Source organism: Telmatherina bonti (assembly GCF_933228915.1).
Source record: "Telmatherina bonti genome assembly, chromosome: 6".
NCBI lineage: Eukaryota > Metazoa > Chordata > Actinopteri > Atheriniformes > Telmatherinidae > Telmatherina > Telmatherina bonti.
The window spans coordinates 15,610,860-15,628,043 of NC_136624.1; the positions used below are offsets into that span (position 1 = coordinate 15,610,860).

Below are 17,184 nucleotides of genomic sequence, written 5' to 3' on the forward strand. Positions count from 1 at the left end.
GAATTTTAATGTCGAAAAACCCGTTTTATTTCAGAATTCAGCTTTAGAAAATGAGATTAAAAGAGTTTTCCTAAAAACTGAATATCTAGGCCTTGGTCCGGTCTAATTACCCTCCCCTAAAAAAATACGATTAAATATGTGTGAAGAACTTTTATTATAACTTCATAAGAATAATCTAAAATATCCTGTGTTTATCACACACTTTGAACCAGACTCAGTGAATGCTTGGTCGTGTTATGTCCAGTAATGTTCAATGGTTTGTTTAGATGATCTTTATCAGAAAGGATGCTTCTTGTTGTTTATCAGGCAGTGTTAAAGACGCTGAAACAAGACCACAGGGGTGCTGCTTGTAATAGCAGATTCTGCTCAAAATGAATCACAGTTTTTACAGACTTCGTAACGAGAAAACCAAAGGAGCGAAGACGACCCACATGTATGATCCCACCGTGTCGTCTCTCATCCGTTTGATAACAAAGCAAGGGGATGAACGGGGAGGAGCATACATGTGTCGGCTGTTATACAAAGGGCATGATAAGAGAAATACACGCATTCATGTATGCAACTATTCCTGCAGTCACAAGACAAATGCTCAGAAAGTAGCGTGGGACATTTGGCGTTATCAGTGCGAACAGAGCAGAAAAACACAAGACAAATAGCTCTAGGAATTCATTACCTATTTAATAATTTGCTAAAATAATAAATAAAGCAGAGATATATTATATATCAGAAAAATACATTCTGTCACAAAGTGGAGGTGGTTTGGACCCAAATGCAGGGACGGGAGGCAGGAAGCAGAACCAAGACTTTTTAATCCAAAACAAACTTCAACTCCAAAAACAGGGGAAAACAAGGTGGACTAGAAGATAAGCAAACACAAGCAATGAAGCAGCACTGACAACATAAACCAAGCGGTATAAATACACAGGGGGAGCGACAAGAACAGGGGAACTGAATCAGAAAATCAAAACCAGGTGAGCTGATTGACAGGAAGCCAAACGGGAGACAATGCATAAGGGAACAAAACTACAAAATAAAACAGGAAACCAGGAACTAAAGACAGCACAAAACATCACACCATGACACATTGTGGTGTTGAGCTGCTGCTAAATGTTGCAACTAAAAATGATGGTGCAGATAAAATGAACAGCATAGGGTCTGAAAGTGTTGCATAGTCGTCAGCATACAAATCAGCAGACAGTTGGGATTAATGGGGGAGTTTTATCTTAGATGCTGCATCTGATTGGCTGTTCAGGGCAGTGAACTCGACAGTTTTGCAACAGCACTGAAGCCCGACTGGCTCTGGTTTACCTTCCGGTATGATCTACCTACTGTCACCCCCTTCTGGTCTGATATGTTGAGTTATTTTGTGCAGCAGATTATATATCCACACAGGCAACAAGTGGGCGGTTTGGTGGTGCGTTTAAGTGCCGTTATGTTTGGTCCAGCAACATCTGCGTTTTACACTGCAACATGAAGACAGCATTCTGCATTTCTAAATATGGCTCCATTTATTCAGTTTGCCTCCAAAAGCACCTATAAATCCATCTTTACACAAATAATGCAAGTTGTTTTTTGTGCGTTTTTTTACATCTATCATCGCATCGATGCAGGCCCAGGCACGCTGCCACCGGATTGGCCAGAGCAAAGCTGTGAAAGTCTACAGACTCATCACCAGGAACTCATATGAGAGGGAAATGTTCGACAAGGCCAGCCTGAAGCTCGGACTGGACAAAGCCGTCCTCCAAGACATCAACCGCAAAGGAAGCCTCAATGGGGTGAGACTCATGAGTCTGCCAAGATTTGGTAGAAGAACATAAATAGAGGTGAACATAACTTGTAACGTGTGTGTCTGTGTGATGCTGCAGGTGCAGCAGCTTTCTAAACTAGAGGTGGAGGATTTGTTGAAGAAAGGAGCCTACGGAGCGCTTATGGATGAGGAAGATGAGGGCTCTAAGTTCTGCGAGGAAGACATCGATCAGATCCTTCAGAGAAGAACTCAGACCATCACCATCCAGTCTGAAGGCAAGGGATCCACATTTGCAAAGGTGGGAAAAATCCACAAACATCACACACACACACGCAGAAATCTCAAACTTCTGAAAAACCCTGAAAACATTTATGCCGTGCTTCAGCATTCCTGTCATCAAAACCAAGTTAACATCCGAGTGTTTGTTTTTTTTTCCACTTTCGCTTTCCTCAGGCCAGTTTCGTGTCATCTGGAAACAGAACAGATATTTCACTGGACGACCCAAACTTCTGGCAGAAATGGGCCAAGATCGCCGAAGTGGAGATAGACTCCAGATCAGAGAAGGTACCGATATGAAGAAAATTAAATGCACAGCGGTGGGATGGAACATTTGGAAACAAATGGTCTCATATCAAAAGGAAAAATAGACAAACAGGAAAGAAACTGATTAAGTTAAGATGGATGCTGAAGGGATTGCTGGTGATGTTAGGAGCTAAAGGAGGAAAAGGATGTAAATAGTCTAGATTGGGGAAAAATAGAGAAAAATGTGACATATTCCACTGTCGAAGGCCAAAAGTAAGTATACTCCATGTTTCAGCAGCTTGTGGAAGCTCCTTTTTCTGGATGATGTTCAGCCTCTCACATGGTTTTAAAAGGAATTTTTAGACCATTCTTCTTGTTGCTCTTTAGTTGGGCAGAGCTCTCTGAAAGTCCTATCATGACATTTCAGTTGAGGTTAAGGTCTGGACTTTGAATGAGTCACTACAACACCTTCATGCTTTTGTTTTTCACTCGTTCTGCTGTTCGTCTCCGCTGCTGTGTTTGGGAGTTTTATCCTGTTGAATGAGACCGTTTCAAGCTTTAGCTTTCAGGGAGATGGCCTCACTTTTGACTAGAATAATTTGGCATTGAGGGATCCTGTTGCAATGGCTGGAGCAAGCCCAGATCATCACCCTCCCACCGCCATGTTTGGCATCGGTATAAAGTGTTTGTGCTGATATGCTGTGTTTTACTTTCATGTTTTTATTTTTTTAAATTGCAACCAAGCATTCCTACTTGAGTCTGACCAGTCTAAAGAGCAATATGCAAGAAGTCTTGTGGCGTGTTCACACTTTGCAGACCTAAGCTGTGCTGTCATGTTACTTTTAGAGAGAAGAGATTTTCTTCCACAACCCTTCCAAACTAGCCGTACTCTATATAATACAGAAGTGTTGGATAGTTCTTCCCAGACTGATGAGGAGCAATAATTGCTGCTCTGATGTAATTTCTGATGTCTTTCCTTCTTGGCATTGTGTTAATGCACACCTATAGAATGTCATTAATAAAATGTATGTAATTACTAGCTTCCTCTGGAAGTACGAAAGGTAGATTCAGTTATTCTCTCATTTTAATCTTAGTTTTGTCATTATTTTATAAGTAAATAATGAGATAGAACAAGGTCATGCATTAGATTTAGCTAAGTTTAACACACCAAAACTGAAGGAAAGTGGGCTTACATTTACTATGATTTCTGGCCGCAATCGTAGAAAATTTACACGACACAGTTTTTGTCTTTACACCTTATGTGCATCTGAAAACTTTGATTCTCCCGATCTGAGTCTCAATACCTAAAACTCCCAGTAATTCAGGTGTGTTGGGGTTTGTGGTGTTGCTTTTATTTCGTCCTTCCTCTTTCCTGAAGCTAAGAGATGTGTCCTGACCTGCTTGATCTTGTTACAAAGAGTATTATGTTTGTTTCTCACATCCAAACCACATCCATCTCTGTGATGCAGGAGTCGCTGGTGATTGACACACCCCGCGTCAGGAAGCAGACCCGGCACTACAACTCCTTCGAGGACGACGAGCTGATGGAGTTCTCAGAGCTGGACAGCGACTCGGAGGAGCGGCCTTGTCGGACTCGCCGCCTAGGTGAACGCACCCGACGCTACCTTCGTGCAGAGTGTTTCCGGGTTGAAAAGAATCTACTAATCTTCGGGTAGGAACTGAAACTTTTTTCTTTTTAAAACACAGTAGAGTTCGGACACATTTATGCATTAGAATCTGTATCTAAAGAGGTGAGCACTGACCTACTTTAACAGACAGACACCGTGATCTGTTTAGCATCAAGGGATGGTTTACATTGTGTGCTGAAGGCTGAGTTGGACCACATTTTCTGATGAAAATGATTTTACTAGACTGGACTGTAGATGTCAGTCTAACATAGCAGGGCTGAGAGTCTGGAAGAAAATAAAAATGGATCACTTATGTCTTTTTGTTTTTTGTTTTTATTATTAATTTGGAAGCCTCCATGTGAGGTGCTGCTGCAGTCTGTAATGTGTGTTTGGATACAGTAACAGTGAATTGTGCAAACCAATAAATCCCTGAGCAAAGAATTATGTGTGAAAATTAGTGCATGCATCAAAGTGTTGCCTTTCCATCCATTCAGACAATCACTGTGGAGGACTAAAAGCTGATTTTACACTTAAAGGCCAAATGTTGCTGTATCAACTTTATATATAAAATATTGGACCCAGCCACAGCTAAAATAAAATGTACATTAATGATCTATTCAAAAGCCTAAAAATAAATGATTAAATTAATAAAACATTATATTACAGTTAAAGGAGGACTAACATACAAAAAAGAATAAAAACAGTAAAATAATTTTAAATCAAAATGAGTCAATGAGTCGAACTGGGTTTTTACAATGTATAAAATGAAGCAGCAGTGGAAGATTGGGGGGGGGGGGGGGACATAAAATGTTGTTTAAATTCAAGAAGTTTAAGGCAAGACAACTTTGAATGTGGTCAAAAAACACCTGAAGAGATGCAACTTGGAAAGCATCCTTCAACTTCAGTTTAGCAGAGCCCAGAACGAGTAAATGCAGAAAGAAAAGCAGTGGCCCTAAAGCGGAGCCCTGTGGAACCCCACATACCAGGCTCATGTTTAGCCACTTTTACACAAATGGTTCCTTCTGCCAGAAACAAGAGGAGCCTGATCGGAGGAGTTCCACTACAGCCCTCTGGATGTCGACAACAAGATGATGCATAAAATAAAACATCAAACATAAACCTGCTGTGGTCCCTCAACTGTGTGCGTGTGTGTGTGTGTGTGTGTGGGTATAACTCTGTGCCATGAACTGGGATTCAGTAACTCCCAAGATATTGTGCTTGTCCAGAAAAGACTTTAGCTGAGCGTAAACAATTTTTTTCAAAGATCTTTGGAGAATAAATGTTTGCAGTTTTCTTTTCAGACTTACATTTTTTCGACTTTTTAATTTTTTTTTCTGTCTTTCCAGCTGGGGTCGGTGGAAGGACATCTTAAACCATGGTCGGTTCAAATGGCACCTAACAGAGAGAGACATGGAGGTGATCTGTCGGTAAGGACTCTGAAGTGTCAAGAATTAAACGTAATACATTTACGAGTAACAAGTGAAAACCGGCGACACAACTAATGCACATATTCTCGTTTTTCCTGTTCAGGGCTCTGCTTGTTTACTGCCTGAAACACTACAAGGGCGATGACAAGATCAAGAGCTTCATCTGGGATCTGATCACACCCACTAAGGAGGGCCAAGACCAGGCTCTGCTCAACCACTCTGGTAAGCCTAAAGCTGTTAGCTTAACCTGCATCCACTGACTATGTTAATAGTGATGGTTAACATAGATGTTAACCATCTATGTTAACAAATGCATCATGGATGCATTTAAAGTCCATATCTCTGTGATGCATCCTGATAGTTTCTCCTGTTTCCCTCTTTGCAGGTTTGTCTGCTCCGGTTCCTCGGGGCAGGAAGGGGAAGAAGCTGAAGAATCAGCTGAATGTTCCTGAGCTGAAGAATGCTGACTGGCTGGTCCACTGCAACCCGGAGGTGGTTCTGCAGGACGAGAGCTACAAGAAACACCTCAAACAGCACTGCAACAAGTCAGTTTAGAGCTCCATGACCGACTGTTTTGTCGCCTGAGATTATTTAAGACATTTTTTAGCCTTTTTTGTAGATGAAGATTATGTGCCGCCCTGAAGCAAATCTAAAAGTTCCTGTTTCACTTTGGAATTCCCTGCCTATGAATTATTTATAAAATACAGAACAAAAGCTACTGAAAAAACATTGCAATCAGCAAGTCCTGCCATTTTCATTGAAGTAAAAAGCAGTTGACTGCACAGCAAGACTATAGTTGGATATAAACAAAGTTTGCTTCAACTTTCAGACAGTTAACATTATTTTTGGTGTTTTTACATTATGAAGCATTTATTTATCTGTAAGACAGAAGGACTGCTGTTTACAACAAACCTGGGATCACAAAGCATGAGGAAAAAAAGGGATTGGCATAAAAAACAAAAAAAAAAAAACCCAACCAAAATGGAATCAATTATCATATTATTTCGCAAAACTTTGAAGTAAATTTTAAAACATCCCAGTTTAACTTCAGCTTCGACTCATTAAAGTCCTTTAAAGCTTCTCCTGTGTTGCCCTTTCACTTCGCAGGGTGCTGCTGAGGGTGCGAATGCTATACTATCTGAAGGTGGAGGTGTTGGGTGAAGCTGCCAACCAGGCTTTAGAGGGGACACCAGCCAGGTACATTTCTGACATAAAATAAAAAGTGAATCATTGATAATGATTGAATGGGTCTATTTTTCTTTTTGTTGTTGTCTGACCTAAAAAAATCTGCAGTAAAGTTGTTGTTTCCTGGTGCTGTTCTAGTTTTCAGTGTGTCTGTGTGTGTGTGTGTGTTGACAGTAAACTGGAGGTGTCGCTACCCGACATAGACTACATCGAGATTCCTGTGACATGGTGGGATGCTGAAGCTGACAAGTCTCTCCTCATTGGAGTCCATAAACACGGTGAGGACTGCCATCAGTTTTCAGCAGCTGATGCTTTTCCTGCTGGGATTCCACACAAAGCAGCTTTCAGAGCCTTTCAAACAACTTTTCATTGACACTGTGTGCTGATATTAAGAAGACAAACATGCTTTGACCTGTTTTTTGTTTTGTCTTCAACTAAGACAACCTGCCAGATTTTCTCTGGCAAAAAACTATTTTTGTGTGGAATGTGTTTTCATTCTGTGTTTTTATGTGTTTTAAGGGCTCTGTGCATCTGTCTGTCTGTCATTCTGCAGGATATGAGCGGTATAATGCCATGCGGGCCGATCCAGAGTTGTGTTTCCTGGAAAGAGTCGGGATGCCCGACGTCACAGCTCTGTCTGCTGAGCAAGGAGGAGGGGAGGCGGCCGTGGACATGACTGACAGGTACAGACCCTCATGTGATAATTCAGGACTCTACTCACCCATTAATCCAAGGTGCAAATGCTAAGATGAGAAGCTGTTTGAGAAGCCATAGCTTCTTCTCACACAGAGCTGAGAGATATGAAGTCAGACTTTTTAACGTGATTGTTGCTGAAATATGAGAAATAGCTGCGAGGTCAAATTGCAAACGTTGAATGGAAAAATGAGACCACCATAAACTTTGAAAATCCAGGCTGACAGACAGAGACAACTCTTGCATGGCCCAGCAGAAGCAGCTAGCAGCTCATCCAATGCTATTGCCAAACTCTTCAACAAGACATTTTGGCCCAAACAGCTGCTGATGACCAGATATTTTTCTTTTTTCAGGCCATTTTCTGTAAATCCTAATGATGTTTGTGTGAAAAAATAGTAGATGAGCAGTTACTGAAATATTTCAACCTGGCTTGGTAATGTGATGTCACGCAACAAAGCATTGTGCAAAGAAAGCACAGTCACAACTGGTTTGCAGTATATTTCTTCGCGATGGTTATGAGGACTGGGATTGTAAGACAGTGGAACATAAAGTAAAATTTACATACTAAAGCTATGAATGTGACCAGAGGTATTTACAGTTGTGTGTCTAAATCTGCCCACTTGCATGTATTACAGAATCAAGGCTGACTGGCTGCAGGCACCTTGCTGAGCTGCACACGTCCTAGATTTTTGGGAACGTTCACCATGTTTTTATGTGTCAATTAATTCCGCTGAGTGTCTGGATTTTGTCTAGATAACATTCCCTCATCTGATTGTTTAGATTTTTTTCTCCTTAAGGAAGAGCGCTCCTGTGCTTTTTCTCCATCCATTCATCCATACATCCATACATCCATACATCCATACATCCATCCATTTTTATTTTTATTTTTTATTGACCTAAAGTGGTCGTGTTTCACTCTGTGTGTCTGCAAGTACGGTGGCGGGATCTTACAGTGCGCTGCAGCTTGACTTAGTTGCCCCAACTCCTTTTCCCAGGCACCACTCTAGCTCATCCTCCTCACATTCATCACCTCTTTCTGCCATCATTAGTTGTGTTCACAGCAGGAGCCGACATTGGTGTGAATAAACACATCCTGCTTGCTCTGATGCCGCGCTTGTTTGTGTTGATTCTGCCACCTCGCTGCCCACGCAGCTGCGTAACACACCGACCACCAGCTGTGATCACAAACTAACATATGTAAATGCTAAAGGTGTTATTAATCGTATTTATCTTCATAGCAATCATGTTTCAATGAAAGTTAACAGACTGACAGATGTGGCATCTTTTGACGTCGGAGAACACGAAATGATCTGAACTGGTAGCAGACATCTGTTCTGCAGTCTAACATTATGATAAATAACCAGAAAAGTGTCACAAAATGATTATTTCTGGAAATTTTCCACATGAGGGTCCAGTCAAGAGAGCCTGCACTGACAGTGAGGAGGCAGAGTGAGGAAGGCGACTGAGAAAACGTGTGTGTGTGTGTGTGTGTGTGTGTGTGTGTGTGTGTGTATGTGTGTGTGTTTACTGCTGCTACTGTGGCCGACGGCAGCAGTATGGAGATGGGATGGAAGCTTTGATCATCCTGCTGAACGTAACTGAAGCTGTCTTTTGCCTTGTTACCTGTTCAACCTGAAGTTCTTCCCGGCTGAGCGCGGCAGCCGTGTAGCAGGAACGCTTCTTTGTTTCTAAATGTCGACTCTGCAAGGTTTCCTTGGAACAGGACAGGAAGCAATGAAGGGTTGCAGAGCGCTGATGTCATGGGAATGGAATAGTGTACGCAGAGGTAGTGGTACAGGAACTGTGATGCTTTTTCTTCGCAGCTGCCGAAAGTGTTTGCTGACTTTGGAGTTTGGAGCTTGAAGAAAGGACAACAAACATGATATTTATAAAGTGGGAATGTTTGGAAATGATAAAGCAATCCTCTTAAAAGTGTGAAGTCCGCAGTGTTGGACACAGATTTTCACTGTATTAGTTCCAAAAATGGAAAAACAAGCTAAAGATATAATATTTAACGGCAAAAATAAAGATGATGAAGCAGCAGCACAGCTGTCATCAGGAAGTCTAGAGGGGTTGTTGCCCTCTTTTACTTTTCCCATGCAGCACCTCAAAAACATGTCTTTTAGGTATTTCAGGGCAGCAGCCATATTTCTTACTAAAGTGCTGCTCATTCATCCATCCACCCACCCACCCATCCATCCATCCATCCATCCATCCATCCATCCATCCATCCATCCATCCATCCATCCATCCATCCATCTAATCTAATATTTGTGTTCAGACTCAATTATTCCATTGGATGGTCACAATGGTGCTGAAGCTTATAACGCTGCTAGTATGCGAGAGGCCGAAGGCACCCTGGTTTGGTCCAGTCCATCCCAGAAGACCTGCCTCGTTCCCTAAAAGAAAAAATGCTGCTTTAGTATCCGACTCCATGTTCTGTATCATCCGGCAGAGAGCTACAGACTCTGCAGCCCAATCAGCACATGATGTGATCAGTATTTACTGTTTGTGGGAAGCACAAACATGAAGAGGTTCAGTTTGCAGCTGCTTACCTGCAGCTCATATCTGCACTCTGTTAGACAAACAGGCTTATTGGTGAACTGTTCACCAGTCAGAGCACCCAGGTGGTGAGAGGAGTTATGTGCTCCTTCATACAAAGCACAAAGACGTATTTCACATAGATTCTCTTTTCATTCATTCATTGCTTTGTTCGTTCATTCATTCATTCATTTATTTATTTTGATATAGCTGAAATTAAACTTAGATATTAATTTAATAGCCCTCTGAAGAACTGAAAAATAAAGAATATTCTTTCAAAATAGGTGGATTTCCATCAGAATGTGGCTGTGAAGTAAAAAAATAATCATTTTTGATCCCTTTAAAAGTGTGTTGTTTTGATTTTTATCCTGTTTAATTTGGTTTTTAGGGTAAAATAACAACAGAACCGTTACTTTCAATGTCAATCATCAACAATTATAACCTATTTGATCTCATTTAATTTTTACATCAAGTTGTCTTATGACGAGTTGCAACAAACATGTTTCATCATGATGAACACTATTCATCTTATCATTTTTTTATCCACAGTTGAAAAAAAGTCTTGTTTTAATTCTGTTCTGACATGTCGCAGACGCACATCTAGTTTGATGGCATCTCTGTGGCTAAAGCTTTTTCTCTTTATGTCTTGTTTTTGTTCTCAGTGTGAACAAAGCGGAGGAGGCGAAGGACGACCCTGACAGCAAAGCCGATGGAGGAGAGGATCGAGATGAGATCAGCAAGGTGAAAAAAAGCTCTTCTGTCATGTGATTTTACTGTTTCTTTCTTTCACTGATCTCCTCTTTCATGCTTTTTGGTAGATCTGGGCCTTAGAGTTATTGTTAAAAAGTTTGAAAAGCTTCACTCAGCGCTGCTCAGTTTTTATTTATTTTTTTATTTTTTTATATGTCTCTTAAAGTTTTACAGAAGAATGTATAATTTATAAAATTTTCAGTTCTTTTTCTTTTTGGTGATGTACTCAACAATCTTTACTGAATGAGATATTTTCTCCACAGGGGGAGGAAACCTGCTCCAGCACTGACACATCAGACAAACCCGACAGCACAGGTCCAGGTGAGGTGTTCAGCATTGCTTTGAACTCGATGCATTTTACTTTTGATTTCTGACCATACGATAAACACATTTTCTACAAGTGGGTGAATAGAACCCATAGCTGACAAAACTTACAGAAAAAAAGTTATTTTATTATAACATTGGTCCAGTTGCTGGTGATTTCTTTTCCTAATGCTGTCAGAGGGAAGGCTTTGTGTTCCTGCTCCTCTGCAGAAGACTCGGTGGTCAAACATAGAAAACAAGCTTTAATTGGTTTAAATCGTGTTTGTTTTCTTCTGCTCATTTAGTCGACACAAGATTGTTGTTGATATAGGGGAAAAGGAAGAGTGTTTACTCATCTACATCTTGTCAGAAAACTTTGTTAAATCCACCAAAATAAATATGAACACATTATAAACTGCACAATTGTGTCTTTTATAATATAAGGTGTGCATGAAAACCACCTTGTTGGCAAGAGAGATATAGGTGTTTATAAAATCATATTTTTGTTTTAATGCGTGGAATAAATCCCCAACTCAGACTTTAAAGGAGCACCCAGGTTTTTCATGTACAGAGAAAGTTAAATGTTCTGCAGTTCAGGTGAAATGATCTCTCTCTTTGAGACTTGGCAATGAAAAGCCATGTATCATCAGCATATTGCTGAGCACATCCATGCCTGTCTCCTGATGACATCAGCATGTGTGAGCTTGTGCAAATTAAAAAGCTTTGGACCAAAAATGGATCCTTTTGGAATCCCACACTGAGTGGGTCTTTGGGAAGGATGAATCCATATTTGCAGTAAAATCAGAGTAAAACCATTTATAAAAGGTACCCAAGAGGCCCATCAGACTTCTGTTTAATAAAATCAAAGGACACTTTTCTGGCAGCCTCAGCCATGCCACATTCCAAATCACTTAAATCCCTTTTCTTCCTTATTCCGATGCTCAGTGTCAGTTGGATTTTAACATTTCTGTCTCAAAAAAAAAAAAAAGAAAGAAAGAAATAGCACACTTTGGATTCCATGTTTTGATGCTCCTATAGTTTTATTTCATAGCAGATTTATTAGTATTAACAACTTCTGTGGGAAAACAAACAATTTCTGATGTCATCACATGTTTAAACAAGCTGAATCTATGACTAAACAAACAAAATGTCGATCATTTGCACATAAATAAGTGTTGTGGGTGTTTGAATTGTATAATCTGCTACTTGGATGTTCACACATTGAGAGCCATTGAGGTCACACTTGTATCACTGAGCTACATCCTGGCGTTAGTTTACAAGTCCATCCGGCATGTTTTGGTCACACACACCGTTGGCATTGTGTGTGGCTGTGAAACTGCCTGAGGAGGTAATTAAAGGCTGCATTATCAGTCTTTCATACGTCAAGCCATCTTGCTTGTTTTCCTCCTCTCTCAAACAATCCTGAGATGCAGGTAGGTGACAGGTTGGGTATCGCCCAGTTATGATGGTTCTCCAAGCAAAGCAGAATAATTAGAGGAAAACTGCAGAATAAGTTTAAAGTTTCCCTCATGTGCAGATTACATTTTAAAACCAAAGCACATCCAGTGATGTTCTGCTTTGATTGAAATGCATTTCGACCATCTTTTATGGTTTGGGATGTTAGCTAATCTGTTCAAATATGATCTGAATTGGTATTTGTCCAAACAAACCTTTTTAAAAAAAAAAACAAAAAAAAAAAAGACATAAAACACTGGTTAAAATTCAGTGCAATGTCTGACTACACATCAATATGCTGGTATTAAGGAAAGCGGTGATGAAGAGTGTCAGGTGTGATTTTGGTCCAGGTACAGGTTTGTTGTTGCCAGCATTCCCACTGACAGGTCAGCGCTGCACTCATTTACCCCCTGAATGTGCTTCTTCAGTGTCCTTGCTGAAAACTGCTGGAATGTCCATGGAAAAGATGCGGCCTTGAAAGCACCACATGTTGCAGTAAATCTCAGGCGACCTTTCTGCATCATTGCTGCCATGACATAGATGGAAGTGTTCTCTGCCATTTATCTTTTTGAGCTACTGCAGTATCAAGTTTAGACTTGCTCCCTTGTTCTTTACACGCTCAAAATCCAACAGATTCCTGGAGTGACTTATGGATAATGTGGTTGTAGATGGAGAGATATGGGAATTCTTTCCAATTATTCTGTGAGGAACATAGTTTTTAATCTGTTCAGTGGTTTTCTTCCATTTGATGACAAACTGGAGAAGCTGCTTTTGAATGAAATGAAAATTAAATGAAAAATACTTTATTAATCCCCAAAGGGAAATTCAATATTGTAGTATATATATATACTAATTGATTTGAGGAGGTCTTGTTCCGGAGGCTGATGGCTGCTGGCAGGAATGATCTTCTGTATCTTTCAGTCTTACATCGGACCTGAAGAAGCCAACTAAACTTACCTATTTGTTTATGCCAACTAAAGACTAGAATCACCAGTTTGGTAATATTGCTATTATTTTTATTTTATTATGTTTTAATTGCAATTATCCCAACTTTTTCTGGAACAAAAATGCAGGATTGGATGAATTTGAACAGAAATAATGAAATTCCCAAGAAAGAAAAGGGAAATATGTCTTCTCCAGAACCTTCTACTGAAGCTTAAAATGAACTTAATCTGTGCTCCAGAAGTTCAACCACTGTGTTGTACGCTGTATCTGACCTTGAGGAACCTGATCTCCACAGACTCCCAGATGTCAGGTGACTTGTGTGCCCAAGATGGAACTCTGGTCACCACGACAACAGCTGGAACAGGGACCGGGGTGGCAGCTCTTCATGTCGTCCAAGCCCGGCCCCTGTGGCCCACCGGTCCGGCCTTGACGGCTCGTTTGCGACGCCTGATCACCGCCTACCAGCGCTTCACGCTACGGCGCGAACCTCTGCTGAGGCACGACTTCCTGCTTCATGACGGCCTCATCGGGATGGGGATCGGAGGAGCCAGAGCCGCTCACAGTCATCACGCTGGCGGCCCGCTCGCTTGGCAACTGGGTGAAGAGCTGAGGAGATGTTCTGTGGTCACCGCAGAACCAGACCCCCTGTTCCTGGAGTGGCAGAGAAGGTCAAACATCTGACTTCAAGCAGATGGAAGCTATACTTGAGATCTCCCAGTATATATACATATATATCGCTTCACTGTCTCTCCCTTTCTATGCTATGGTGAAGGTGGACCCGTCGAGAGCAGGCAGACTTCTACCGAACCGTATCATCGTTTGGAGTCGTGTATGATCCAGAGAGGAAAGCATTCGACTGGTCCCAGTTCAGAGCACTGGCCAGGCTGGAGAGGAAGACAGACGAGAGTTTGGAAAGATACTTTAATTCATTTGTAAACATGTGCAGGACAGCCTGCAAGCTTCCTCCGAGGAAAGAAGAAGGTACTTGTTACGTCAAACTGATCTGAACTCACAACTATCTGAGTTGTACTGATCATGTGGCTGTTTTGAATTTTGCTTTGAACACGGAGTTTTAAAGATTTCATGTCCTGTTTTTCAGCCACGATGCTTTTGCAAATAAGCATTCATTGCCAAAATGTAAAGCATCATAGTAGTCATGAAGGCAGTCCTGAGTCAGGGGTTTTCAGGGGTGAAAACAGAACCAGAAAGCAGACAAGTACCGAAAAAAGAAGCTGGGTTTCTGAAATAAATAGTGATAATTTTTCTTGAATTTGTGAGCTGGTTGAAATTATTCATCAATTAATTTGAATAGAAAAATCCTGATATTTAATTATTTACTTTGGTGTTTTGGTTCATCCTTGTAACATCAAAGCCACTGCTGTGTGTGTGTGTGTGTGTGTATTGTCACATGACATGTGAACACCACAGCACACGTGCAGCAGACTTGACTTGATATCATATTGGAGAAAATTAACAATTTAAAAAAAGAAGAAAAACAGAAAATATTCCAAAGTTTGTTCTTTGTTTAAGTGAGCTAGCTTGTCGAGCTACATGCTCTTCACCAATAACAAGTCTGCATCCAGTCCTCCCGTGAAACCGATGAGAGGTTATGTTTTACATCAAGGTCTAGACATGCCAGTCCTTCTCTGAGCTCCTGCACATCTGTGTGTTTTCGCCCGTTACTTCATTTTAGGGGGCGATAATTAGAGATATGTGAAACAGTCTGAGCTGTGGGCTACCTTTGGTTGTACTGGTGTTGTTGTTGGTGCTTTAGCATTGTTCTGCTGTGAAAAACACAAAAAATGGCAGACAAAGATTTGCTTTGAAATGAAAAATTGAATGTTAGATGATTATCGTCTCGTCTCGTCTCGTCTCGTCTTCATGCCGCTTATCCGGGGTCGGGTCGCGGGGGCAGCAGCCTAAGCAGGGAAGCCCAGACATCCCTCTCCCCAGCCACATTTGCCAGCTCTGTGGGGGGGGGGGGGGGGGTGGGATCCCAAGGCGCTTTCAGGCTATCTGAGAGATATAATCCCTCCAGCGTGTCCTGGGTCTTCCTCGCGGTCTCCTCCCAGAGGGACGTGCCAGGGAGGCGTCCAGGAGGCATCCTGACCAGTTGCCCGAGCCACCTCAACTGGTTCCTCTTGATGCGGAGGAGCGGCTGCTCTACTCTGAGCCCCTCCCGGATGACCGAGCTCCTCACCCTACCTCTAAGGGAGAGCCCGGCCACCCTGCGGAGGAAACCCATTTCAGCCGCCTGTATACGAGATCTCGTTCTTTCGGTCACGACCCACAGCTCATAACAATAGGTTAGATGTTAAATGATTATTCAATTCCAATTCCAACTTTATTTATAGGGTGCTTTTAAACAACACAGTTGACCAAAGCGCTGTACACAATCCCAAGCTCAACAACATACAGAATATAATAGAAGTAAAATAAAATAAAAACAATAAAAATATTAGACACTTTAACACACAATTTGTATAAAGAAAAAAATTGTTTAATGTTTAAAAAACAGTTATGATCAAATGGTTTTTGGGTACTTTGCTCTTTAATATTTCTGGTTCTTATAACCTCTAACATTTATGAGCAATATGAAGACTTGACTTAAAAACCAGGTCTGGATTTACACATACATGTAAAGTTGCTGAAAGTGCGAGTGTGTGTTTTTGACCTTGAATTTACTTTTGTCTCTCTCCTGTTTTTATCCAGGTTTGGTGGATCCTGCTGTGATCGTGGAGCCTCTGACGGAGGAGAGAGCAGCTCGGACACTGTATCGCATCGAGCTGCTGCGCAAGATCAGAGAGCAGGTGGGTTCTTTGAAGAAGCAGAGCTTCATCAGAAACAGACGCAGCTTCAACGTTTGTGGAAACTAAAACCTAAACGATTTCAACAGATGGCGAAAGCTTTACTCATCCTTCAAGATGTTTGTCTGCACTAATTTCATCGTTATGTGTATAAATATATCCATGGTATCTAATGGTAACCAGATAGCTCAAAATAACGTGAAGCATCCAGGCAAAAATGATCAAGTTCATTGCAACATCATGGACCTTGTAGTGTACTTCAGAATGACTAAGAATAGCTATATAAATCACAAGTAATGAGTCTCGAGCTAACAAGGTCAACACAAGTATACATTATTCAGTAATGAGTACGGCAGCAGTATAGCAGACTGGATTCAAAACATTATATAACATGTCTGCATCAAGCGCAGGGAGGTGAAAACCCTGGGAAATAAAGAGATCTGAAGCACCAGATTATAGCTGTTTTTTTTATAAGTTTATTCCTTGCCAGAAGGTCAGTCCATCTGCAGAGAGCTGTAAGTGATCTCCAGAGGGAAAGGCAAAGCATTCTTCTGCACGGTATAATTTGGTATTTTCCACATAATCATCAGAGTACACAGACACCTTGTAACTGCAAACACAGTCAAGGACAGCGCACAGAAGAAACACACATTATCATTTGAATAAACATAAATGATGCAGCTTAGGCCTCAAAACAAACAAACCAGTTCTTAAATGTGTGAAAGAGAGAAAAGGATCTTGTGCACTTCCAGGAAACTTTGGTAGTGAGATACAGACTCCGTCAAAGAGGCCTAATCAGTAGCAAGAGAAGACGAAGGAATGAACATTTAGTGGCTTTGGTTTTCCCATCTGAAAACATTGAATGTTCTGTTGGCATTAAGAGGAAATCAGAAATGGATTTGCCTGATCAGGTGAAGGTCCACACTTATAGATCAGGGTATCATCAGCATAAAGACAAAACCTGCTTTTGAAACATTTTGATCAAGATTGAGAAGTAAACATCAGCAGGAGTGATCCCGACCTTAGGTCACATGTCACCATCTACCTGTTCCTACTGGGAAGAGGTCATGACCTTGATGTCATGAGCCAGACTGCTTAGCCAGTGGCAATGCTATATGAATGACAATACTCATTCCCAGACAGCAGGTTTTTATCATAGACTACCTCCAGAATTTGGGACT

General features: G+C 41.2%; 1 protein-coding gene across 1 annotated transcript in view; it reads left to right on the top strand.

The window, feature by feature from the left end:
- Positions 1-17,184, top strand: part of chd6 (chromodomain helicase DNA binding protein 6) — a gene marked incomplete at its 3' end in the record, with an annotated part of 98,956 nt that overhangs the window by 63,846 nt on the left and 17,926 nt on the right. Inside the window, exons 19-33 of the mRNA XM_079241981.1 lie at positions 1,611-1,775; positions 1,866-2,045; positions 2,201-2,311; positions 3,739-3,941; positions 5,244-5,324; positions 5,428-5,546; positions 5,710-5,869; positions 6,432-6,521; positions 6,684-6,787; positions 7,063-7,192; positions 10,406-10,484; positions 10,757-10,814; positions 13,492-13,864; positions 13,969-14,177; positions 15,909-16,006. Coding sequence (XP_079098107.1) covers positions 1,611-1,775; positions 1,866-2,045; positions 2,201-2,311; positions 3,739-3,941; positions 5,244-5,324; positions 5,428-5,546; positions 5,710-5,869; positions 6,432-6,521; positions 6,684-6,787; positions 7,063-7,192; positions 10,406-10,484; positions 10,757-10,814; positions 13,492-13,864; positions 13,969-14,177; positions 15,909-16,006 — 2,160 coding nt within the window. The remainder of the gene's footprint in view (positions 1-1,610; positions 1,776-1,865; positions 2,046-2,200; positions 2,312-3,738; positions 3,942-5,243; positions 5,325-5,427; positions 5,547-5,709; positions 5,870-6,431; positions 6,522-6,683; positions 6,788-7,062; positions 7,193-10,405; positions 10,485-10,756; positions 10,815-13,491; positions 13,865-13,968; positions 14,178-15,908; positions 16,007-17,184) is intronic.